The sequence below is a fragment of the Thunnus maccoyii genome, chromosome 14 (genome assembly GCF_910596095.1).
Source record: "Thunnus maccoyii chromosome 14, fThuMac1.1, whole genome shotgun sequence".
Classification (NCBI taxonomy): Eukaryota; Metazoa; Chordata; class Actinopteri; order Scombriformes; family Scombridae; genus Thunnus; species Thunnus maccoyii.
The window spans coordinates 23,522,742-23,550,447 of record NC_056546.1 but is presented as its reverse complement, the minus strand read 5'-3'; the positions used below and the strand labels follow the sequence as shown (position 1 = coordinate 23,550,447).

Here is a 27,706-nt window from a genome sequence, read left to right as displayed (position 1 = left end):
GGCAAATAAAGTTCCCTCCACTCAGAGATATGTATTTCTTCTTGTTCCTAGAATTGGATGTTTGAGCTTCACTGTACAGAATGATGTATGTGCAGAGTTTGACACTAATAAGCTGTTTTCACATTCATCTGCTGAAAGTAGAAAGTTTCTTCGTGTTCATTGAAAATCTGATTTTAAGAGGTGGGCCTATGAGCAGGATTTGTGACATCACAAATAATCTGAAGCCAATCCTGGTGCAATATTCAACTTGTGGAAACATGAAACCTCCAGGACATATACACTGGGAATGAACTTTTCAATGAAGTCGTAGACATCTTGTGTCCAACACTTCTGAAATGAAATATATTTGCATATTTACAGATTCTGGAATTTAATGGGGGAGAAGGAGTAGATGCTGTGTTAACAATTTTAACGTAGTAATTATACCTTTGTGGAAAAACCATTTAAGACACCCATTATTTTTCCAAGCAGAGTATTTAAAAATGATACTTAAAAAATAGGTTGCAAACTTTATAATATGACATATCTTGTAGTGAAACATGCTGCTGGTTTGACATGAACACCTCAATTGTTATATTGCATTTGTTGGCATGTTACAGTGCACTGTAATACAATTATTCGTCCCCAAATATTGCTTGACTCATGTCAAAGAAAGTAACTGATGTTGGCCTCAAAAGCTAGAACCCCAAAGACTCCTTCACTTGCATGCACAGGGATTTTTCTCTGTCTCAGACAATTGCTTGGCAGGGGCGAACGCACTCACAATGCCCTCTGTTACTGTGAGTGCGTGCTCTCCATACACTGCGAACTTTTGAACCACCTCTTGACCACAGCTTGAAGGGAGTTGAGACAATGGTTAGTAAACACACTGGAGTGAATGAAGGGATTAGGTATTAAATGACAGGATGTGCTTAAAGAGGAGCAGGTGGTGGTTGAGGAAGGACCAACTAAGTCTCGCAGGAGTGGAACATCATGCATCTCTCTGTGGCTTTTTCTCCATTTTGCTCATCTTCATGCTCTGTCTCCACCACTCTCAATCTTTCACACTTGCCCTCCATAGCTCATCTCTTCCTGCTCATTTCCCTCGCTTTCTATCTCCTCATCTCTCCGCTCTCTATCTCTATTGTCCACTTCTACACAACCAGAGAAGCCTGCTCCTTAACTCTGGCCTCAAACAATTGACATTCATGAGGTTGGACATTCCGGCACAACCCCATTCATATGTACAGTAAGCAAAGGGACAAAAGCCACCTCACACTATAAAGCCCATCCCCCATGCAAAGGGTCGCAGAGGAGCTGGGTGAATCTTCGGTGGTTTCACTATAGACGAAGCTACAACATTGTTGGTGTAAACAATGCAAATCTCATACATGTTAGAGCTTGCAAAAAATGTTCTGTAGCTGCTGACCTTGTTGTTCTAATCTTTTGCATCATCTAACAAAGTTTTGATGCCAACAAAACCTCCCATATACAGCTCTTCATGATTCTGTCTAGAAAACCTTTTGAAATTGTAAAATTGTAGCTAAATATGTTCCAGCAGTGGGATCTGTCTGTAACTGTGTAAGTAGATTTGATTTTGTGCTGATATTCAACCACATGTCAAACTATAGATAATCCTCCTGGCTTCACAGGACCCTGGAAAAGCATGATCTCCTCTATGTTTCCAAGGGGGCATTGTGGGTAGGAGTGAAAAGCTCCTCTCATCAGGGTGGTAATGAGTTTCTGAGCTCCCACTTGTCAACATAGTAAATCCACGTTTTATATCTGAAGCCCAGCACCTTCTCTCTAGTTTTCACATCAGGGAAGTTTTCACACAGTCTCTCATAGACTCAAAAACATTCAGTAAAAATATTTCAGACTACACAGATAAGAACCTGTAAGATAACTACAAGATAAACTGAACAAGTACTTGCAGATATGCAGTGTCAAACTAAATGCAAATAGAAAAAACTGAATACTGTATTACATGCTGCAACAGACATGCTGAAATTACTATGATGAAGAGAGAAAACACAGACAGCTTGAAGGGGTATTATGTGTTTTGAGCGTGGAGACAGCCTGGGAAGGGCTGGTCCATGTTGGGTTTTGGGATTACCTCATGCACATGTAAGAGGAGAACCCCCCCCCCTTCCAACTGTGACCTAATGTGAACCAAGTCAAAGTTTAATTAGCACCTGTCTGCAGTGCACCCTTTGTTGTTCTTACTCCTCTTTCTGCTCTCTCTTACGTTTGTTTGCAATGTTTTTCTTGTTTTTACGGATGTCACATTGTCACAGAATTGTTAAAACAACTGAAAAATACTGGATTTGATATTAGGATACATTTTGATCATTCTTTTCCTGGATCACTTTAGATAGTAAGACCTAGATGAAATGTTTGTTAATCGAATGAGATGCGTGTTAGCAGAGAAAAAGTCCAGTGACCTGATGTGGGATGTGTAATAAGATCACTCTCCAAAGCAGCTCAGCGGCATGCGTTCTCTGCATTACCTCAGTGTTTACCTGCCCCAGTACTCAGAGTAATTCATGACACTTCCACCTATTTTTATCTCACTGGACACTGACAAGCATATCCTACTGCCGACTGGTTTAGAGAGTGTGTGTGAGGAAATCTGGAGTGTTAAGTCAATGAACTGTTGCTTAGATCATTTTGCTGCTTAAACCATGCACTTTCAGTACTTTCATTGTTTTAACACATTACTATTACATTACATTTTCCAATTTTTGTGTTACTTTTGGACTGAGCCAGGATAGCTGTTTCCAGTCTTTATGCTAAGCTAAGTTAATTGGCTACTTGAGGTTGCTTCATATTTATAGTATAGACATGAGAGTGGTATCAATCTTCTCATCTAATTTTCAGCAAAAAAGCAAATATGGAAATTCCTCAAAATGTCAAACTATCCTTTTTTTAAAAAAAGAGCTTACAATTGTATGCGTGGTTCTCTAGCCATGTGAAAAAGGCATGATAAATCTGCCTTTGTTAAGATTAAAGGACCTCAGTAAAGACCTTTCACCAGCAGGTGTGGTGTCAGCAGAAAATGTATGATCCTGATTAGATGCAACCATTTGCACTTGAACCACAATCTGTGTAATAAGATCCTACACAACATCTGTAGTCTTTGAGTAAGACTTGACAGCCATCCGTGGGGAGCATTTTATAAAGCAGTGTGAAGGTAACCCCCCCGCACTCAACTACCCTATAAAATATCATGACCAAATCCTATTTACAGGTGTGCACCTGTACACCTGTTGCACAGGTTGCTAATTTCAATTCAACCCCAAGAGGTTTCACTCCCTATCCAATTTGTCTTTATCCAGCATCCAATTATTACATTATTTATCTGTGCAGGCTGATTCTGAAAAACCTCTCCTAGGTAATTATTTTTAAAGAACAAATTTCAGACAGGAGCACAACTCGCAGTAGGCAGGTGGACCCATCTTCTTACCAACAGACTAAAACAATGAGTTAAATGAAAGTAAGTGACACGTTGAACATGAGGAAACACAAAAAAAGACAAGCCCAGAGACAGCAAGGGTACAAAAAGGCCCCTGACCCCTCTATTGTAGGGAGATGTGCCTCCAGAGATGAGCCAGCTCTACAGCTGGAAAGGTCAGTAAGCACACAAGGTCAAGCCGGCACAGTTCTGCTATACTCAACATCAAAGACAAGTCCAGCGCCTGTCATGCTCCCTCTGAGCCTGGTTGAAAACAGCAGCGCTAATCCCTCCGACCACTCGCTGTCGCTCTTACAGAGAGGACAGAGGTCAGCTGGATGTACAAATCCTAATAAGTTGATTCAATTGTAGCAACTTGCTGAACTTAAAATGCAATCTTTGATGTGTGTTGAAGCTTTTGCCCTTTGGACCTGTCTTTGTGTGATGCGTAGAGAAGAGAATGCTACTGAATTAACATATGCCCTTTAGTGAGCACTTTTATTCAAAGAATGATGTCTTTTCTTCTTTTTGAAAGCAAATTGAACATTTCTAGTTAAAGGAGAGTGAGAGAAAGTCTCACTAAATGCATGATTCATGAGCCTTAAAAATAATGGTCTCCATGGTGATTAAATCTGCAGGGAACACAACTTCAAAGTAAAATTTGATGAAATGCTGAAAATGTTTGTCAGCCCTGTAAGCTTCTTAGTTGGGAACGTTAAGGTCACAGTGGCTGCCTGATGGGAGAAAACATTATTACGTATACGACCACGGGAGAGAGGGCTGATATTTGGAAAGCCAGTCACTGGACTACTTACCTTCACAAGTGGCCTTTTTCTCACCCCATCTGAAAGAATTTTAATGGAAAGATGCCAAGGTGGATTTTGGAAATGAGATTATTGGGCAACTCTGTGCAGCTGCCCACTGTCTAATCTCCTCATGACAGCTCAGAAATGAGGAGCCTCTTATCATCTGTCATTCCTTCTAAATCCAATGTGCCTTTTGCCATAAACACCAACTGTTTTAAAACCTCAAGTCTTTGCACTGAAACCTGAGCTTTAACAACCATCATCTCAATGCCTGAAATTGTAGGAGTGTGATTGTGTGTTTTAGTACTTCAGTGCAAGTGTGTTTACCCACATTTAAATGTCTGAGTGCTGATAAGTTTCACCCTCTAATTAAACACAACTGTCTGGGCTGATTGTTGAAACAGCAACTTATTAATCCAACAGCTGGGCAGAATCAGGAAACCAGATAAGAAGCTGTTACAGCTATCTGTGCCAAATTGGTCAGCTTCAGCAGGACATTTGTGAGGATTAAGTGGAGATTTTTTTCAACATGTGTCATAGTCATCAGAAGAGGAGAGAGGTTGAGATGTTGCCAACATTGCTTACTCATTCATGAAGAAAAGCTGAGTGCGTTAAGTGAAGGATACATAAAAAAATCGAGCTGTCTCAACATACATTAAATAACACTTTATTCAAAAGAGAGAGACAGAAATAGTTATAATCAATGAGCAAAATGAAGAAATTAACAGAAAATAAACTATTACTTGAAATAAAAAATGTAAAAAGATTGGTTTTATTTCTTAATGTACAGACAATTGTATGACAACAATTTTGCCCATGAAATCACCAAACGCAGCCACATGCTATGAGAAAATGTAATTATAATAACATAACTATTTACAAATTAAGTGTACATATAATAATTGTGTTGTACCTGCTTTTATACATGCACCATTTTTGTACAGTTTCAGTTTTAACCACTTGTTTTTTTTCTTTTCAACAAAATAATCAGTGCACAAATGAAGTCTCTCAGTGATAATTAAGGGAACTGTGCTGAAAGACCAGACAAGATCTTTCCAACAAGTTTTCAGAGCATTTCCCACAGCTCTCTGTGTTTTTCATGCTGCCTGGGGGAACTCTGCTAGACCAGGGTCATGACCTTCAGGGAGGCAGGCTGAAACCGGCGAATCTTCTTCTTCAGGGCTCGGGAGGCTTTGATGCGACAGGCTGAGGGCTCGGGGCGTGGGAGCTGCTGGAGGGGCCGTCCGGCGGCAGTGGGCCCAAGTGCAGCCTCAGCCCACACTAGACTTCCCTCCTCCTCGTGGCTGTCCACCTGGTCCCCCTCGTCCAGGGACAGGCTGCTGTCGGAGTCCGAGAAGGACTGGAAGCTCTGGCTGGACTCACTATCTCCAAAGCGGTTGGTGGTGTTGTCGCTCATCTCCCCCTCGCTGCTTTCAACAATGGTGGAGTGAAAGAGTGAGGCACATTCAGCTGAGTACTCAGACTCACATCTGGGTGGGTAGTGGGCCGACACATGGAAGGGTGCTGGAGGATATCTGGCATTGAGACTGTGGAGGAAAGAGTTAGAGGACATGGAGGTTTGGAAGGGGCGAGGAGGTCCTACCCACTGGCCTGGCTTGGCACTCATGCTGCGGACAATCTGCATGCTCCCTGGTGCCTGAGCATGGGGCTCTTTTGACCTCTGATTCTGAGCATACGAGGCCTGGAACATCTCCACATTGGATGGCCACTTGGCAGCCCCTTGTTTCCTCCTCCTCTGCTCTACAGGCTGCTCGTACTCCACACATTGCATTCTGCGGCTTTTGCTGGACTTGGTAACAGCAGGGATAGGATGCGGCTTAGGATAGACTTTGTGGGTGTGCATCAGTCCCAGGCCACAATGGCTTGAGTCTGAGCCTGAGCCCTGTTTGCACTCCTCTGTGTGATGGGTGGTAAACTTCTGGATCACCTTTCCTTTTCCTGATCTTCTCGGTTCTCCCTTGGATCCACTGCTCTCTCTGGTCCTTTCACCGGAGGAGTAGCCATGTTGCTGCCTGATTGCTCGGGGTTTCTCACTGCTTTTTCTCCTGAGTTTTACAGCTTTGGTTTTACGGTCTGCCTGTCTCACCTTGACCCTCTGAGAACCAGCAGGGACAAATTTGGCATGGACAAACTCAGGGGAAGCTGTGTGACCAGTGTGAACCTCAAAGCTTTGACTCTCCTCTGTGCTGGAGCTGTGAGCCATGGCTGGTCTCTGCCTGTGGCCCTTCCTCTCTAGTGGCCTTGTTTCCGGATTATCCCCACATCTCTTCTCTGAATGGCTTCTCGCTATGCTACCATATTCTCCCTGTGTTTTGTCATTTCTCTTCAAGGATGAAGTAGTGACCTCATCAGAGCTGTACTCCCTCATGGCAGTAGGATAGGAGCACCGGTATGAAACCTCCAGAGCTCTCACTGACTGTTTGTGGTTTGTGTTATCAGCTGTGTCTTGACTGAAGTATGTCATACAGTGCCTCTTCTGGTCATTATCTAGTTGTATGATGTTTGTGGTCTGGGCTGGAAGAGGCTGCAGCTGAGACACCTCTTTCTGAGACACTTCAGGAAATGCAGGTACAACCTCAGTGGGCTTCCTGTGATAGTCGTTGTGTGTCTGCAGAGTCTCTGTGCCCATTTCATTCTGGATTTTGCTCAAGCTGCGCTGGAGGAGCTTGTCAATGTAACCAAGGGTCTTGGTGTCATAACCCATTTGTGCCCTTCGCAGGGTGTCAGATCCATTCACCGAGGGTCCGTGCCCCTCTAGAAGTCCAGGTGTGTCTGGTTCGGCCCCGTGGAAAAAGATGGGGCTCTGGAGAGCCACAGCATGCAGGGGGCTAGGGTATTGATACACTTCCGTCCCACTGCGGGACACCAGGTTGCTCTGGAACTTGGGGTCCACTGTGGAGGTTTTCGGATTTGGGCACATTGAGGGTTTCTTTGAATCCACTGATTTGTAGTAGCTCGGTCCTTGGGCCATCATCCTATCGAGATCACCTGATAAACACATGGGCAACACAAAAATACTGATTTACCTTTCAAATCACACATTCACTGAGGAATTACATGTTATTATGCAAGAAACTGCATGTTGAGTTGCTTAGTAACAGTTGCGTGGCTCCCATTTCAACACAAGACTGGCTTAAACAAGAGATTGAGAGATGTGGTTACCTGTTGACACAGGTCTTGGTCGTGCCTGTTCGGTGGCACTAGTGCTTGCTCGGATCCTGCTGCTGCCCAGATGGAGGCCTGTGGCACGTGGAGGGTTGGGCTGGGTAGTGCTCTCATCAGCTGAACGCCGGCGGCAAACATCAACTTGTAATGGAGGGCTAATGTGAGAATTAGCAGGACTCATGGGCGGGAGGAGAAGGCTTGTCTGGGAGGATGACAGGCACTCGCTGTACACTGAGGTGCACGAGTTGGACAGCGAGCAAGAGCCACCATCACTAAGCTCATAGAAACCTGGAGAGAGCAGAATGATTAACTCATGAGTATTTTCCTCAGGATTTAACAGTCATGTGATGGTAGATTGGGTGTACGCTTTAGTACTAGAAAGTAAGCAACTGTAGGGCTTCTTGAGACTATGTGCTTACAGACCTGAACTTGGCCTGCTGTCACTCTCCAGCTGCTCTGTGGAGGCCTTGCTCACATCCAGCTTCAGCTCACTGATCTGTTGGTCCAGCTGCTGCAAGTGAGTCTTCAGGCCTACATCCTGCTTCCGAAGACGAGACTGCAAAACAGGCAACACATAACATTTTAACCTAACCCACAAAATATGTGTCGGGTCAGCTAAACCAAAAGGCAAGTCGGGAAGAGCAACAGTGTTTTGCAACACAACTCCTGGCACACCCACATGCATACAAATACACAAACATTCTCTGTACAGGTTCATGTTCAGTGCTTTATTTGTATGTATGAACAAGGAAATAAGCAGAAAAGTCAGGATGTAGGTAAGCAATGCTATAATTTCATTGAGAGAATGCCTTTTTAAGATAAAGGATGCTCTAATGTACAGCCATCTGAAAAACAAAACCAACCCAGCTGTGGCTGATGATTAACCCCAGCAGGACATGGGGGAGCATGGAAGAAGCAGTGGTGGGTAACTCATTTCTCCCCCACAGCGAGGGCCTGGCCATTGTGTAAACGACTTGAGGAGGAAAGCTTGGGGGTTGGGATGAAGGACTGTTTGCTTTGCAGCTAGGACCGGGCATTTTACTGTTACAGTTGTTCTCAAAATAAGGGCTGAGGGTTATTAAGTGCAAAATGCTGCATTTAATTAATGTTTTATTCTCTTGTAAAATCAAGTTAGGTCAGTTGATTTCTATTTAAACATCAGCAAAACGATGACCTATAGTAAAAGGTTTCAACATCTGGTTTACATGTATCTACTGGTGTCTTTTTAGATGGGTTGTGGTTGTATTTTGGGTGACTGTAGAACACAATTTGAACCTTATGGTGCCCCTGTGTTGTACATTTTACCCTTCGTTGCATTTGCACAGTTCTATTGAAAGTCATGCATAGCACCTTAATCCCTGCACTTCCTGTTATAATGGCAGCAACATGGAAAAAGCTTGTCATGGAAAACTCCACACAGCCAGTTGTCAGTAGCACTCAGGGGCCTCTCTGGGCTGAGACTCTCATTGAGTGTCATTCACAGCAAAATATACACCTTTAAAAAAACCACACCGCCATCTTTTTTTTGCTTAAATTTCCTGACATTAGTGGTTAATGATTGAGGGTGCCCCCCTGCAGTGCAGCGCTCACACACAAATACAGTCCTCTGGTCCTGCAATGAACCTTGATTTATGACACCTATCCTACTTCCTACCCCCAGCTGAGAGCATGAAAGTGTGTCTGGTAATAATTGAAGACTGGATGCACATGAGCATCAGCTGACGGCAGGATTCACATGGATGATTTTATTCCAAGGACTATTTTACTGTAATTTTTTGGGAAAAGAGTGAGCCCAATGTCAGCCTAATGGTATAGAATATAAATATAGTGAAAGACGTACTTCCTATGGTACAACTAATTACGACATACACATAATACCCCTTGAGAGGCATTTTAATTATTCTGTTTTATGGCTTTTCATTTAAATAACTTCCTACCAGCTGTTGCTTCAGGGCTGTAAGAGTCGCCTCCAGCCGCTGTTCCTCGGCCCCCATCATCCTGGGACCCTCCGGACCTGCGTGGACAGAAGTCACTGGCTCCTCTCGGTCCACCTTCAGTGCCCAGCTCACCATGTCGCTCTGTCTGTCCCTCAGCAGATGCAGCTCCTGCAGCCCGGCCAGAGCAGCCTGCAGCCTCTCCCCGACCCTGCTGCGGTCCGCTCCGGCTGCGGCGCTCATCATCCCCGCACAAGAACCCTTCCTGCTCAGCATGCTGGAGAGTAGTGTCCGGGCATATCCAGAAGCAAAATGCAAAGGAAATATCTTTGTTGTACCCCGCTGCTGGCTCGAGATGCGCTCCTCGCAGGATAACAGCGTCTGTAGTTATGTCTTACTGCTGCAGTTGACCTGCTTGGGTTTTAAACTACCTGTTAGATTGAATCTTGAGCACAGAGGATACACTGAGCTCCTCCCACAGACCAAATGGTCTTCCTCCCTATTGGCTGGCCACTGGGTCCCAATGAACATCTGGTACTAATCCTCCCCATTCAAGTCTTCACTTGAGCTGCCCGGGCATGTACTAAGTTCATCTGCATAATACCACATGCCATGATAAGCATATTATTATGCTATTTCCACTGTTCTTTTGTTGTTATTCTTCTCTCCAGTAATACTGAGAGTCTACTCTGAGATGGGTGCTCATCTTTGTGAAAGTGTGAAAGTCTGCTGGAGGTGATTTCAGGGAAAGTGAAGTATTGATCCTCAATCATCATCATTATGAGGCAAACAACCTCCTAATAAAAGAAAAGAGGAAAATCATCTGAAAATTATACATTTTAACAGCTTGTTTATTTGCAGGGATTCAACTTGAATGTAAAACAGAACATTTGAAATCACATTTACATTGAATGAATCTGTTGCATATCAACCATTTGCTATCTACATAAATGTTAAATAAATTCTCTATTCAAGTAGGAACTTTTCTTGTTTTTTTTTTGTTAACAGAGAAAGAAAAACAGATTGAAGTGGCCTGAGGGCAGAAATAGATGAATGGCACCCCCTCGTGGCAGTAAGGAATATTGTTTTTCTGGCAAGTGTTTGTAGGCATTCATAATTTAGTGGCAGACAATGTGATCTGATGCATAAATACACATTCTCTCACTGTCATATCACTTTAATTAACAGGCACGTCTCTGTCCTACTTGAAAATGATCTTAAACCTCTTACATTTACACTTTTATTTCTCCCTCAGTAGCTTTGAAGTAGTTTAAATAATCCTCTTCCACACTGTTGGACATAATCACAGCATATATGTTCACTGTAGCTTCTTCCAACTGGTCATGTAAGCTATATGATGTTTACATCACAGAAACCATTCAAACACAAGTCTCCATTTTTTCTATGGTTGATCCATCCAATCAGAAGCAAATATTCCAGATGTCTTGTGCAATATTTGTGCAATAATACCATTTGTTTTTCTCAAAACAAGTTAAAAAGAAATCTGTCAGTGAGATTACATATTTTTTTCCCAAACAAACTTGTTTCATGACATTTTAAGAGATAATTATTTTATTTCCAACTTATATTTTAAGGCTCAATGTGAGACTAGATAATTTATTAAGAATCCTTACGGCAAGGCCTTGAGCCAGGAGGAGCAAAAACCTCTGAAAAAACATCACACATCAACATCATTCTGTTAAAAAATAAGCCTAAATACTGTAGTAAATTATAATCGTCAGTGAATCAGTGAATCAGAGTTGGATCAGTGAATCTAGTGTGTTCTACTTCTGGTCACCCTTTAAAACTACATAACCCTTATTATTTGACCCTCTGTTGCTGTTTTTGGTTTTGAAGTGCCAGTAGCCTCAACAATATGACTCATACAGCAAATATCAAGTATCCCTCTTGTTTTCTTTCCTCCTGAGCTATTGCTCATCAGTCTCAGTCAAATGAAACACTTGTTCTCATTTTCAATAATCTGATAACACATAAATAAGAGAAGGATTGAGCCCTCATCACAGGCATAGGCAACATGAGGCAAGCTACAAACTATTCACTTACACTGTGGCTGTTAGCACTGTATCACAGGTGGGGAGATTCTTTGATGCTGATATCTCCAGCTATCTTGAAGCCAGAGTTCAAAGGAAATACCGAAATACCAGGGGCGGTGTACACCTGTGTGAGCATCACACACGCACAAACACACACACACACACACTCACACACACACTCACACACACACACACACACACACACACACACACACACACACACACACACACACACACAAACACAGGACACACAGCACACAGTCAAGGTGATTAAAGTATCTTAAATTCAAGTTTAATAAACAGATCTGTCTGATCATTAATATGTGGTTTACATGCCGTTTGAATGGCTTTTTGAATGTGAATTCACAGTCAACGTGCATTTTTATAATGAATTTGAAACACTAGAGGGCAGTCTCACACAACTTCTCACTCTTGCAGGATAAGTTTTATTTTCTGATAAATTGCCTGTGGATACAGAATATTTTATATTTATTATACTTGCTGTTATGCAATTGAATGCAAAATGGTGCAAAATGAAGTTGGTTCATTTAGCTGATAATTTTTTTGAGATATGGAGCTCAGTCACTTGTTTACCCAAACACACATCCCTGTCACTTTGATAGTGCACTTTGGTAGGCCCCTCATCAAGATGCTCACATTATAGCAAATATAGAGTGCATTGTGAAGCCCACTCCTCACAGGGATAGCGTCATGTCCTAGTGATGCTGCTGGCATACAACACCGCATTGTAATGCCTGGATGTCCCTCTGCCCCCATCCCCTTCAAAGCACTTCCTAAAGGGTGACATCAGCTGGGGTGCTGGCCCAAAAGGTGCCCTGTTTTTGTTAATCAAGAGAAGATCTCTTAAACTCCTCCACCCTGGCTTCTCCAAAAAAAACCTTTTTACCCACCACTTTGCCAGGCTAAATCCAGAAAGCTTTGTCTCTGTGGAGGTTTTTCTTTGTGTGGCTTCTTCTTTGTGTTCTGCATTTATCAGCAGATTTTCCATCCTCCCTCCCTTTTTTTCCATCCACTTAAGAAATGATAAAGCAGCCAAATGTTGATAACGAAACAAAAGCACATGGGTAGGGATCCCTTTTACTGTATCCAGTATACTTGTTGAAGAACAGCTGCTGTGGTAACAGCTTGATAAAAGCTTTGTACCTGCTTAGGTAGATGCAGATGGAAACAATGGAAGATGCTGCCACAAACAGGATGTGCGGGATGGAAGTCAGAGAAGTAAATATGGGGTGTTGTCATATGTGGGACTGAGAGAGTGTCTGTGTGTATGTGCGAAAGGAAGAGCTGAGGAGTGAATCTGTTGTCAGCTCTGTGTACATGGGAAAAAAAACAACCTGTTTCACATGTAGGCATTGTGAATTTACTACTTCAAAGGAGGAAAATCTGATAAAGACACTCTGATGCTTAAAAAGAGGCAAAATTCCTATGATGGGTGTTGTTGATTTCAAACTATTTCCGGGGGTTTGTTTCACATAATTGTGTGTGTGTGTCAGGGGATTCCCATGCAGGTTCTCTGATTGAAAATCCCTTTCGCAGGTATTCTGTCATCAACAAAGGCGAAAATAAGGAATTTCGGAGATCAAAGTGGCTTCCTATATCTGACAACAGAGCCTCCCTTGGTCTGCCACGTCAGACCATGACAGTGCTGGTTGTTTGAATGAATGAATGAACCTCAGAGTCCCTCTCACGCAGAATCCCACTTTTTTTGATGTTGAAGGACAGGTTCACAGTTTTTCAAGTCTGTCTTAAAACAAAAGTCAGGTGCCCAAATAAACACTGAAATAGTTTCTCCTGTTCATACTGGCCATTAGAAGATCCCTTCATAATGCACCAATATAAGGGATGGGGACCAAAATCCACAGTCCTCCTTCTGTGCAAAAAGTTATTTAAAAGTTTATCTGAAGCTAACATGAAGCTTCAGCAGTCCAGATTAGTCTTTTTAGGAGTCCCTCTTTCTGTTACTATACTTCCACTGCAGCTCAACAGGGAAACGCTGTCTGAGGAAACCCAAAGAGGGAAATTTATGCTAAAAAAACTGTAAATATGGCAGATATCAACTTGATATGACTAATTCAGACTGCTGAGGCCTCATATAGCTTCAGATGAACTTTTAAATGCATTTTTGAACAAAATGAATGTGTGGACACACTGTGGATTTTGGCCCCTATGACTTACATTGAAAGCACATTTGAAGGGGATCTTTTAATAGCCAGTATGAACAGGAGGAATGATTACAGCAAAGAAACCCTCTTTCAGTGTTCATATGGACACCTGACTGTTTTAAGACAGACTTGAAAAGTTGTGCACCTATCCTTGAACATGCAGCCACTCACCAGATGTCTACTTCCTCTTATGAGTTACTGTGGGAGATTATGGAGTTAGATTTTATTTCCAATGTGAGTTTTACTGGCAATAAAAAAGGCATTTTGTTCTTTATCTGCAGCTTTTTATGAACCCTTTTTAAGAAAAGCTTCCAGTGACTTTGTCTCCATGGTTTTGAGTAGGTTGAAACCTTAGACTTATTTTTAATGCCTAAAATGATTTCTAATCTAAAAGCTCCAACTTTATCTCACCCATGAGACATGTCCGGTATTCCAGCAGGCCACTCGAGCACTCCTTAGTTTTAAAGCTCTTATTTTTTATTTTGAAATTCTTGGTCATTTCCAATAAAAGCCGTAGTCAAAGCTGTATCCAAGAAACATATCCCGTTGCTACTCCTTTGACACTGAATGATGTCGGCTTTGTGTATGAAGTGACAGTTACTAGGTTTTTACAAGGTATTTGAGATATGTTCTGCTTCATAACTGGTAGCACTACAGTTACCGTCAAACTTACTTGAATGCAGAAGCTCAGGCAGTCACAGCACAATCCACCATGTCAGTTTCCAATTCATTGTCAGTGGAGCAGCTCCAGGATTTATCTCCTGATGAAATCCAAGATTAGGGGCTTGTTTCTGTGGGTTTTAGCTTTGATTGAGAGTTGTTCATGCCAAAAAATGCTGAATGAACTGTCGAATGTTGTTCGAGTTTTCTTTACTTTACTTGATCCAGTAAGGACATTTGATTAAATAGTGCAGTGGGGTATTGATTAAACCAGTCATAAAATGGGTTCCTTTGGGTATGCCAGCCAGGTTGTTTAACACTTATAATGTACTAAGAGGGAGTTCTCAGTCAAAAAGACCTATTGGATCATTTTGGTAAGGCATAAAGAAGAATTTTACCTGCATTTTTGATAGCACACTGTTTTGTGGGCATGCTTAGGCCTGTCCCTAATGGTGGACCTGATCAGTCATATCTCCCTTTATCATCTTGTCCACCATGTACTGAACTACGTCTTCAGACCTTCAGTTGATTTGCCCTCAGAGTGCAGCACCTCTGCACATAAGAGAGACCTTTATGCTGTATGCTCGCAAAATTATCTCCTCATCAAATTTTATTTGAGCTGAGCAAATTTCTGTTTATTCAGCAAGTGAGCGAGACTTGCTGCCATGCTTTACTCCTGCAAATCATAAAGACATCAGTCTAAATTAACTGATTTAGTGTTGCTTTACCTATGAATGCAGTGTGCTGCTTACAGCCAAGTTCCCATGGAGAATTTAAAGCAGTGGATGGTCTATACCTCTTGTGTGACAAGCCGGGGGAGCAGTTTGGAAAATGTCTTATTTTCTGTGAATCCCCAAGGGGGTTTGTCAAGGGGCACTGTGTGCCACGCACAGTCGCCATGAATGTGATGTGAAGTTTTCATTTTTATATATTTACACCTGCTTCAGCTACAAGTATTTTATAGACGTTTGAGATAACTTATGTGTGTACAGTATACATGTGTGTTTGGGCTTCAGAAGGAGAAAAACAGAATTAACTAGACACAAGTCTGAAAGACATCATTTACCAAGGGAAGGCTACATTTCAGTCAAGGATATAAAAATGTCAAAGTCCATACAAGGGAGACTTATCATGGTGGGTCTCAAAGGGCTCATATCTTTTCATAGGCAGGGAGACAGACGTGTAAGACTTGGACATCGTACTTAACTGACCCTGTCTGCAGAGTAATGGAGACATGCTGCTATGCAGTCTCTGCAGAGTAGAAGCATAACTAAATTCCACATCTGAAGGTGGAATATTATTCCAATGCTAATCAGATTTAAATGATAAAATAGTTTAATACAGACCACACCATATCACAGGCTCTTATGGTTTGCTTGTTGTCACTTCTGCTTTGTTTCCTCCCAAATACCAGAACAGACTAGACAATCACATTATATAGAGTTTATTATGACAGATCTAAAAATGGTACTTTACTTTTGGACAATAGAGTTGGGAAAAAGTCTCAGCATGTGCAACAAAATGGGACATAAGAACTCAACATTTCTTCTTCTGGCCAAAAATGTTCCTTGTGCAATAGCGTTAGGGTCAGCAATTTTTTGGTAACACAGTTGTGGTTCAATTGAATGGCCCAAAGAGATGTTTTGTGAAATAGTGCATAAAGTGCTGTAGTTCTGAAGAAAGAATAGTTTCTGTTTTTAGCCATGCTAGTGGTGTGGCTCTAGGGATGGCATTGTCAGTTGGTAGGCTGGTCTGCCACAAGTGAAATATCTTAAAAACTATAGATGGCTTGCCATGAAATTGTAAGACTCATGGATCCCAAATGTATTCTAATGACTTTGGTGGTTGCCTGGCTTACACCTCTAGTGCCACCATGAGGTTTACATTTTTGGGTTTGAGTGAAATTTCTGAAACTATTAGATGGATTGCCATAAAATTTGCTAACACAGTCATGTTCCCCACGGGATGAATTGCAATAAATTTTTGGTGATCCCTTAACTGCTATCATCAGATCAAAATTTTAATGATTCCAACACTTTGCAAAAGTAATGACATTCCCATCATCCTCAGCTGTACTTTGTGTTTATTGCAAATGAGGAAATGTCAGCATGCTAACACACAAAACTAAGATTGTGAACATGGTAAACGTTACAGGCTACCTGCTTAACATCAGCATGTTAGCATTTAGCTCAAATACGGCAGTGCACAGCTGTCTTGCTTATCACACCTTCCTCAACTTTCATCATCTCAGTGCTTTAAAAAAACCTTTTTGTCTATTGACATGAAATTTATGACTTAGAAAATGCTACCATGTCCTTTCTGCAAATTATTTGTAGTTTATTTTGAATTGTATATTATTTTTGCCTCTGCATATCCATATCACATACTCTATTAAATTTGTGTTTGTTTGGGATATTTGTGTTTACTGTATTGAGTATTGTGTTTTTGCATGTAACTTACATACTGTATATATGAATGAAAACCAAAACCATGTGTACTATACCATAAAATAAACAGTCCCTTATCCAAACTTATGCTTGCGCACACGTGATGCGAGGGCAAAGAGGAAGTCAGCCAGCCTCTGTGAATGCCATCCAGGACAGGGAAGCTCTACTGTCATAGAAACTTGCAACACAATGTCAACTGTTGTGTCCTTTGTCCTGTGTGCACTGTATGTTTATCAAGATGGTGGCAGAGACATAAAAGCTTGGTTTGGCTACAACAGGATTTTGAATGAAAAAAAAACAACAACTAAATCTCCTTTCCTCCTCTAGGAGGGCAGCTATTTTGACGGAGCAAGTTTCTTCTTGTACACAGGAACACCAGCAGACGTGGCTCTAGACATCCACTAAGCTATCACAATGCATTTGCAACACTAACTCAGACTCAGGAGAACCAAAGTTGCCTTGTCTAAACTTCCCTCATGTCTGATGAGCATCTGATTCTGGCATTTAATCTTCATGTGATGAGTTTGTGCTGAGATATTTAGCCTTGAGGTTTGGGTTCATAGGAATATAACCACAGGCGATATGTTGAGTTCTGAAATGCTGTGGCCTCTGCCTCCATGCAGGTGTGTGATTTTAAGAGGCCTGAAGTTTTTCCACCTGTGGGGAGTGTGACAGAGTTGCCTGTGCCCTCAGGGTGGCGTTAGAATCTGTCAGTCCACACATAAATGACATTCATCAAACGTGGAAACGCACCACTGCTCTGCTCCTCTTTCTCTTGTACAGATAAAGAACAAGGTGAGGTCTCGCTTCAGCTGTCTGCTTCCAAGACATAAGAGCTTTGCTGCTGAACATGGATGACAACTCAATGCGCTGTGTGGTTTGTGACCCCCTCCCCTCCACCGGTCAACCAAAACAACCTGCAGCTCTCTCCTCTATTGCACTCAACAGGAAAACACCAGACTCAGGTGATCTCGTGCCCCTCAGACAAGCAGAAACCCCAGTGAGAGCCTGGATGTGAGTAAATTACACTTGATAGGTTGACGAACTGAGGCTCATGTCACTGTAAGCTGGTTCAATCAAAATAATACATCAGAGCACATTAATTTGTACTAGAAAGGAGATCAAATGTAAAACCCCAGGCTGACCCCTGAACACTTGCTCCTGAACCCTTCACCCCCTCCTCTGGTGTGCTAATCCTCCTGGAGCCCTCCATGGGAGCTCATGTGGCCTGGAGGAGATGGACCGGAGGTGGATGAGGCTGACAGCACCAACACAGCTGGGACTGGGAGCCTCCTAGCACCCACTTTTACAAATGTGACGATCCCTGAAGAGGAGGAAAATCCATTTGTCCTGCCCCATGCCCGCCATGTGCTCACCCCTTCAGTAACCGCACTGCTCGGTGAACACTGTGTGCTGGCCAGTGATCTGATGGCTACGAGAAACGTACGTGAGTGTGTTTCATTAGACGGGACCACACAAGACTGTTGTTGGGTATTTCCATAAACATTTGAAATGAAAGGCAACATCTATCAAAAGCACCAGATTAAAGTTTGATTTTGCACAAACAAAGACTCGGGGCCGGTTTTCCCAGAACCATCATAGAGCAAAAGTCTGCTGAAAAATGCACCTTTTGTTTTTGAGGTGTTATCCCACAACCTTTGGAACTTGTGTGTCATTAAAATTGTGTGCAGACATTTACTGGGACCCACAAAGGAATTTTCCTTCCCAAGATTTCCATTTTATTGTATTTTCATCTCAAAGGCCAACTCACAAACATCAAATCACCAAGTTTATCTGTCATTTAAGGTACGATGGATCTGGCAAACAGGCCTCAGCGCAATAAGAGAAACAATTATTATGAATCTCTCCCTGAGGAGGAGCAATTATCTTCCCCTCCTATCAGGGAAAGAGTGAGGATTAGGAGTGTTTGTAACAAGATAATGTGCAGCAAATGTTTGCAAATTCCTCTGCATCACTCCTCACATATTTGAAGAATGAGAGCTCTAAACTGTACTAGAAGATTGTTAAGGTCCTGTTTTATACTGAATGATATCCTCCTTTGACCAGGGCTTGACACCTTATATAGAGGGAGGCAAAGGTCAAGCTGCGGAGCACATGGAGCCATTTATAAAATGTCAGAGAGTGGCTGGTGGAGGCTGTGGGAAACTTTTATCTGCTGGATGTCTTAAATCCTCTATCTTTGCTTGTTCTTTCTGTTCTGAAGGTTTAGCTTGCATTATTTTTATGGAAGTTGGGGGGGGGAATCAAGACCTTTCCAGTGTGACAAGAAGACACGAGAGATGCTGGTTGATGTCATGTGCAGGGGTTGTAAGAGGTCTACTGCCTTTATTGGTCATACATTTCTCCTGACATGATCTACAAAGCACTTATGTAAATCCTGCGGGTATCGCATAGCAGCGCAGGTATTTGAAAAGTTACAGCCAGAGGACTATTTAAATCAGTGTCCAAGCACTGCATTCATTTATCGCTGTGTTTGGATGGCAAATAGATTTTGATGGAGTGGCTGATAGCACAGACATGTTTCTGGACACGACTGGGTGCTGAGTTTCCCAGCTGCTTGAGCCAAGAGCTGAGACGCGTGATTAGAAAGGGAAATTTTTTGGGTGAAATAAAAAACTTGATCCCTGACATTTTCTTGTGGTGAAAAGGTTGTGAACTACAGGGGGAGAGGCAGGGGCCAAGGCCCCATAATATAGCCCTTCTCTCCAAGGCCAGGTCTGACGCAGGGAGCCTGACGCTCTGCAGGTTGGGACAGAGCAGGTCTGTGTGGTGAGCCAACCACAGAAACTCTGTCACCTCTCTGCGCCGCGTGGAACCCCCTGTATACTGTCGCTTACAGCGTCCCACAACAGCCACGTGTTGACTCTGTTAATTTGTGAAGCATCACTCACATTTCACACATAAATATGTTTACAGACTATAACTGCTTTTGATTTAAGAAACTGTTAGTCAGCCAAAAGTCATATGGTTATGAGTGAATAAATTTATTAAATGATCAAATCTGTAAAACAGTTTTTCTGTATTCGTCTTGCAAGTGAACAACCAGGTTAAACCAGGTGTACTTAAGTAATTCAGGGTTATTTTCAGGAAATTCTGTTTTAAATAAGTCTGGCCCAAGTTACCATGGAAACATATCCTTCCAGACTAACCTGGTCCTGGTCAAGCTAGTTTTCAGCTCATCTTTACTTCTGCAATGTGAACACAATGCACATTTTGACATGGGCTGCATTTATTATCTTTTCTTAGTCAGAAGAACTGGATTGTCTTCCAGTCAACTATGTGTTTTTAAATCCACTGCAATTAAAATAAAGCTAATAAAAAAACTGCCTGTGGCTGTAGCCTTATAGTAAGAAACTTTTTCATAATTTGTTTTCCCTTTAAAAGTCACTTAAATAAAATTAAAGAAAAACACACACACTCACACCCCAGAAATCTGTCTATTAAAAAACAAGAATAGCAGGCAGCCATCTGAATGTATGTAAACAATGTCTTCACCATGTAGAGGATGTTACAAAACAAGTCATATAATCCAACTGCTGGAGAACTTTGAGAAAATGCTAAATTATTTCATTCATTATTTATTTCCACCATTATGGCACACCCCTATATGTTTGTGAATATTGTTATAATGAACAGCATGATTGATTCCAGGATGTAGAATAACCAATCACACAATCAACTAAAGTTGTAAAATTCTAGGGATGAACTCCCAGAAGCTTATTGCATCACAGAAGTGCAAATCTTTTGGCGCATCTCATTGGAAAGCTTTACCCTTATTTTTCCTCTGTGTTAGAAAGTGCAGGGATCGGTCTGGTGACCAGCTGTTTGAGCAACACAAGTTTCGAATTTAAACAGAAGATTGTTTTGCTTATTTCACACTCAATAAAGTTGAGATCTATCTTAAGCTGTTAAAATCCATGTGTCAAGATCCGTGTTGGAATTTGTGCATCTTTGTTTATCTGTCACTTTTATGTTAGGCCCTGATCTTGCAACATTGTCAAGACAAGTTTTAGGGAAAAATGTTTTTTCTTGCATTTGTGTTTGAGAGCTAGCTAAATTCAACACAGGGTTGAGTGAGAATCTGCGTAAGCTTGGGACAATGGCTCTGAGATATGCTTGTGTTATTCACATACCTATCACATCACATTACCAGTTATTTAGTTACTTCTGTGACTTGATTAAATACATTACATCTTCAACATAATTCCCTCATATTTACTGGCTGCAAAAATGTTTGAATCTTCCAGCAGTTTTTTTTTTTTTTTTGCATTATCAACATTTTTGTTACAAGAGCAATGTTTTAATTGTAAATGGAAATGCAGGTGAAACTGTTGCATAAAATGTTATTGCCTCCACATAGCAGAGTAAGAAAGCGGGTTTTGTTGTGATAGAATCTGTCCCCCATCCAGGCAATATGCTGGAGATCCTGTGAGGTCCAGGTCACGTCAGATCCTCCTGACAGTTAAAACCTCCATAAACTGATTAGTTCCTATCAGTACTTTGTGTGATGTGGATGTGCACGGTGACAGGCCTGGGTATCTCTCTGGGTATCTGAGCTATGTAAACTCATTGCTGTGGGTCAACAACTCCCCGTCCCCCCTCCCCCCCACCCATTCTTCACAAGGAGAAGATGGCAGAGGTGAAGAATGGAAGAATGAACAGATTTCTCTCACAGTTCTGGTCTGCAGGATGAGTCACAGATAATGTCGTCACCTGGATGAGACAAAGAGAAAAGTGTCAGGGTGCCATGTGTTTATTATGACTCTTCATCTCTGCAGGAAGATGCAAGAATGTGTTGGTGATATGGGCAACGATCACATCATTAACATCTATTGATTGTCAGTGTCAAGAAAGTCCCCATCTGTTACAACTCATCAAAAGTTACTTACCCTGTTTTCTTTTCAGTTAAAGTGAGCACAAAATACAGTGAGGTGAGACATTTCCTGCTTTTTATGACAAGTTGTATTGTTTCAGCCCTAAATAACTAACACATGTCCATCCTGAAGCACCTTCAGTTTCAGAAAGCACAAGTGATTTGCACCACAGTTTAAACTCTAGTTATGTGTTTGTGTTTAAGGTTTGCTAAGTAGCTAAGAGAAGGCTTGTTGATTATGTGTCACTGTTCCTGCTCCAAGTCACCAACCTGATGCACACTCTGTGCCCTGTGGCACTGCATGGTTACATCATTCAGTTACACTGACTTATCTATAAACACAAACGTTATGGCATTTTTAAGAAATGAGTTTATGTGCGTGGACGTGATATCAATCGAGTGCATGCAATAGGGGCGATGCATGAAGGAATAGGGGCTTGTGTTGCCTGGAGAATGAATAGACTCTTGGTTGGTAGGTTAAATGAAGAGTTAAATGTTGATGCTCCTGACAAATTTAAATTCTAATGAAAAAGTATTAATGATATGCAAAGACAAATATCAGGATTGGAAGCAGCGGGGAGAGCCACACATAACTAAATCACATGTAAAAAGCCAATAAAAACTTAGCAAAATGAAGCATGAATGCTTTCTTGTGCCACCAAATATTAGATTATGCAAGTAATCCTTTCAGTCAGCTATGGCTTGGAATTCGAGGAAGCAACGAAGGCCAAGTCGTGTCAAGCCGTCAACTCCTTTCGCCAGCTCGTCGCTACGCAGTCCCCGCTGTTTGTGATTGATGACCATGGCTTGTACATGACCTAGCCCAGTGAGGAACCGTCCCGGCACTGACCAACACTAAACACTACACAGTTTTACTCAGCTAACATCATGGCAAAAAAAGCCATAATGTAGCCCCATATTCCTTGAATGTTGATATTTTCATGAGTGCAAATCAAGCACACATCTTGATATAGCGGGTTTAGACGCAGTGTTTAAAGCTTGAAACGGATGGATTAAGTTGAGAGTTTGAACTCAAGCAGGGAAAAACATACCTGGGATTGATGCTTCTTTCATGGTTTTGATTTCAACTGCTGTTTGCCAGACATTCATCAGAGTTGCAACATAACCTACATTAAGATGTTTTCATAAAGATAAGCCTTCGCTCTGCTGGGTTCAATTGCAAAATGGCAACATCGCAACTCCATCTTCAGGAGCTGACTGTGAGCGTTACACTTGATTTTATTGACAACTATAATGATTACATTTCATATACCGTAATTACTGCAGTCAAAATATTGTCTCAAAGCCTTGAGAAACGGTGCAGGATCTGAACAAAATACACGCACAAGGGAGGGTTTGTGGGTGAAAATCCTGTTTGCTTACACTGCAAATGTTGGCTTTAATAATTTCTGTAGCACTCGTGTCATGCAGCATATTTTGGGCTGAAATTCTTTAGGTGGAATCATTTAAAGATGACAAATCACTGGCAGAGGATAGAGACAGAGCCAGTGAGATAACAGAGAAGTACTGAGTGTGGGAAGGGAAGACAAAGTGAGAGAGAGTGGGTAGTGCCTTTCTGTCTATCTGAGTGCTTGTAGACTTTTTTTGCGGTGGGGGAAGTTTGAGCTCTGAATTATCTACATTGTTTGAAATCCCCATCCTTCTTGTGTCTTGGCAGACGAGGCACAGGCCGGGGTGTCCATGTGGGCGACTGTAAATGAAACATTCCGCGCTGGGTTCAGGACGGGGTTCTTCTTGACTCATCGTCCGTCACTGCATAAAACTCGCTCTCTGCTGTGAAGCAGCCCATTCTTCTGTCTACGGTGAGCCAGGCAGTAAATTCTCAGGGCCTTCATTGTTGAAAGCTCCATCACCTCCCTAGATGCCTCTATCTCCCTAATCCAGCTCTTGTGAACATCTGCAGTGATGGCCCACAGAGCACAACGCACAACTGTGGCTGTGGCTGTGTCTGTGTTCACCCCAGTGACGCTGTAGACAAACTCAAGTGGATTATCTTGAAAAATAATCAAAAGTAAACACCTGCATGACTTTTGCCATTGATTCAGAACAAGTCTCTTTGTGCTCTGCTGAAATTGAAGACAAACTGGGACAAAATCAACCCAAAGCTATTTAGTCTCAGACAAGCAACTCTCTTTTAAACTTGTATTTATCTAAGGAAAAGCATTGCTGAGTGTGCACGCTCTTTTACAGCAGCACCTTGCTTCACATTTTGTATAATTACACACATTCACACCTGGGAGCTGCCCCAGCACAAACACTACTGTTGGATGCTGGGCAGCTGTACAGGGGTGCTTTGGTTTTCAATGCCTTGCTCAAGGGTACATTAACAGTAGCCACTGAAAGAGGAGGCAGTAAAAGTCATTCAGAGATTTTCTCTACGGCGAATTTGATTCACTCTGCATATTTGGGTGGATGATAAACTTTTCCTGGAGATAATGTTTGGTGTGTTTTTGAATCTGACTCTCAATGTGCAGGTGTTTATGTGACTAATTCTTCATAATGCATTTTGGAGAGGAGTGAAAGCTCTCCTCGGGGAGTGAACGGGCCCAGGTAGCCCTCACATCTGAAGAGCGGCCTAATGGGAAAGCAAACACAGTGATTACCAAGGCCCCTTTACAAGGAGCAGCCTGCAGTGAGAGTGGAGTGCTGCACCTGAACAAGCATGTGTGTGTGTGTGTGTGCACACGCATGAATGGCGTTCATGTTGAAGTTGGAGTTGACTGTATTTTAATGAGTTTATGCATAGTTACTTCATGTTGATATGACTGTAAACAACTGCAATACTGTTGTCAATTTATCATTGTTCAGTTCTTAATTTAACTTTAACTTTATCTTCAACATGAAACAACATATATTTGAAAAGTTAATTGTGATATATTGTCATTATTTTGATGTCATTTATTTTATATTATTATTATATTATTATTTCGCCAAAATAAATATTACTCTCAGGCACCATAGTGGCCTAATGGTTAAGGCGCATACTACATAACTGCAACATCCATGGTTCAACTCCTGGCCAGGGGACCTGTGCTACATGTCATACCCCCCTCTCTTGTCAAGAGAATGGCCATTGCAGTCTTTTTTACATTTTTACACTAACCACAGGGTTGGTGGTTCAATCCCCAATTCTTCCTGTCCATGTGCCGAAGGGCCCAAGTTGCTCCTCATGCTCAGGCCAGCATCTTGCATGACAGCTCCCTTACCATCGGTGCGTGAGTGTGTGTGAATGGGTGAATGAGAGGCAAAAATTGTAAAGCACTTTGTCCATTAAGGTAGAGGTAGGTAAGGTAAACGCTACGTAAGTGCAGTCCATGCTGGTGAGAGTTTAACATGTTAGACCCCTACTGTGTATTGGATCATTGAATACCTTATATTTCTTGTAAGGTTACTACTTGTATTATACATGTGAGGTTACTACTTGTATTATATATATATATACTTGTATACTTGTATTTGCCATTAAGGACTTTGAAGGAATACTGTGTAAGATGTATGTATGTTTAAATAACCTCTGAATAGATCAAGATGATCGATCATGGAGAATTAACACCTGACCTTGCATCATGACCTTCAGTTAGTAGAAACATCTTATATACCTGGGTATCGCTGAGGATTACAGTTTACAGACAGTAATTTTAAGATAATCGCAATCAAGGCTAAAATTCTGTACATCAAATTAGACTACAGAGACCAGATTTTAATGTGTAAAGGCTCTTGTCAAAAGAGCAGATGACCCAAATATTAAGTGAGGCTGTACTCAGTATAATTACACCACATAATGTAGATGACAGCATAAAACTACATTAAAAATCCCCCCTAAAAATGCTCAAAAATCCTCAAAATTTTGTAGCGTGGGTATTGGTGGAATTTAAAGAGATAAAATGTGGCAAGTGTATCACAGTCCATTCAGAGCAGGTGCTGAATAAAGTAAAGAATTTGTCTGATGAAGATAAAGAGCCCAGCAGCTAAAGATGGATGAAAACACATAGCAACCTAAACAGGCTGCACCATCTGTAGAATGGAAATAATATATTGCATCAGGTTAGTAAAGCTAAACTTTCTCCAACAGAAAAAGGTCAATGACTGTTTGGTGAACGGGACATTTGTGTGGATTAGTAAATATTTTAAACACATAAATTACTATATATTTATTATGTATTTACACACATATTTTAGATTAATACTTTTAGTCTTTTTTAAATGATTCCCAGCATGGCAGCCTTGTGCTGTGGTGTGCCATGTCTCCTCAGGGACCACGGCTGTTGCATAGAGGGGCTTTCTCTGCAGCACACGGGCCCTCTTCACTCTGTGTTGACTTAGTAAATTACTTGGGATGTCAGGGCCCAACCACAGCTTATCCTCAGAGGGGGAGGTGATGGTGGGGGGATGCGGTGTGGCTGTGAGAAAAAGACGGAGTGTGAGAGAGAGGAAGAGAAATCATCGTAGAGGACTGGAGGGCAAAATCAGACTCCGAAAGCTTCAGGCAGGAGTCAGACTGTAGGTTTAGGAACAAGAGACGTGAGCCAGGGATAAAATATTGACATTGTTGTCTTCTCCAGAGGAAAAGATTATGTGGACTATCTCTGCAACAACACATACATGGGATGTCATTATGTCTTTGAGTAAATCAGATTTAAGAGTCCAGTTTCTTTGCTGATACAAGTGATTAAGAAAATATCTGGACACTACAAGTTATTGCAACTTAGCATTTGGAAGAGCAAAACAAGTTAGGGACTAAATAATACAAAACAGCATACCATTTATCTTTAATCCCTTCATTATATTTATGAGGCGATAACATTTTGATGTTAATGGAAAAAGGCCCCTCGCATTTTTTCTCTGTGGTGTAATGTGTCATTTGAACAAGTGTTGAACCTCACAACAAAGGTTTGTCGAGTTTTTTTTTTCTTCACTCACCTAGCTGATCCAGGTGGATGGAGGAGGCCAGGAGTCCTGCAGGGCACACGGCTGTATGGTATGCATGCTGGGCGCTTAAGGCTGTCTGTGCTGCAGCCTGTTTCTAGTCAGGCGAGCAGACTGCACACCTGTGGCCCCTCTGCTTAGTCCTGTTTGCTTTGACACCTCGGATGCTGTCTCCTTCAACAACACATCTTTCATCCTCGCCATCAATCTCATCACCCCCTCACCTACCATCCCACCATTCCCTAAACTACCTTTTTTTGTGCCTCTCCTTGTTAGAAACCAGCAGCAAAGTCCTAAACGTTTTCTATCATTGTTTTTTATTTTCCCTTCATTCAGATTTGGCAAAGAAAAAACATAAGAAAGTGTCCAAAACTTAAGCAAACATTGCAGAACCTCTTCCTTTGTGGGATTTCTATTCTCTTAGCTTAGTACTCCATGAAATGTGCTGAATTATGGGGTGAAACAGCTTTTTGTTTGATTCATAATGGCCCAATTCCATCAACACTTTTTTGCCACATGAGCTCAGCTCTTCTCAGTTCCCTTACACTTCATTGGCTCCTTGCATTTTTTCTTTTCCTAGTTTTTTTCCTTCAAAATCACATTTTCCCTTTCATCTGTCCACAGATCACGCTAAGCCTTTGATAGGGATGGCGGGCTATGGGAGCGATTGGGGTGGAGGGTGTTGTGGGTTGGGGTGTCAGTGGCTCCCCAGGACCTGTTCTGAAAGGATGTGACTGAATCCCCGGCCAAGAGAAGAAGAAAAAAAATGCTCTCAAAGAAGTGCTTTGTGTGCAATCATCAAGCCATGATAGTGCCACAATCGCCTTGTCTAATTTGTCATAACATGCTTTGCAATTTGTTGACATCTTCCGTCCACCTTTAAAGGGAAGGTTTCATCACTTGGCCACACCTCTGCAGGTCTTTGAGTCTGTCTGGTGGTGGCGGGTAGGAACACGGGTTAGTGAGTAATGGATGAAATGTCATAACAGTAACAAGAGATCATGAGATGACAGCAGAAAACAATTCTTCAGATTTAAATGTCTAAACTCTTTTAATTTTTTCAAAATCTTTTTTTCCATGATATATATTCCATATTCCATCACATATATTTGGCATATAACCAATAAAATGTATCAAACCTTCCTTCCATTTCCTCAATTTT

The 27,706-nt window shown here is 41.8% G+C and overlaps 1 protein-coding gene across 1 annotated transcript; it reads right to left on the bottom strand.

The window, feature by feature from the left end:
• Positions 1 to 4,993: 4,993 nt before the first annotated feature.
• dact2 (dishevelled-binding antagonist of beta-catenin 2) lies at positions 4,994 to 10,259 on the bottom strand. The gene is made up of 4 exons (XM_042433590.1): positions 9,363 to 10,259; positions 7,849 to 7,981; positions 7,423 to 7,713; positions 4,994 to 7,248 (listed from the first exon to the last, which is right to left on the bottom strand). The coding sequence occupies exons 1-4, from the start codon at positions 9,633 to 9,635 to the stop codon at positions 5,360 to 5,362; spliced, it is 2,586 nt and encodes an 861-aa protein (XP_042289524.1). The 5' UTR covers positions 9,636 to 10,259; the 3' UTR covers positions 4,994 to 5,359.
• Positions 10,260 to 27,706: the final 17,447 nt, after the last annotated feature.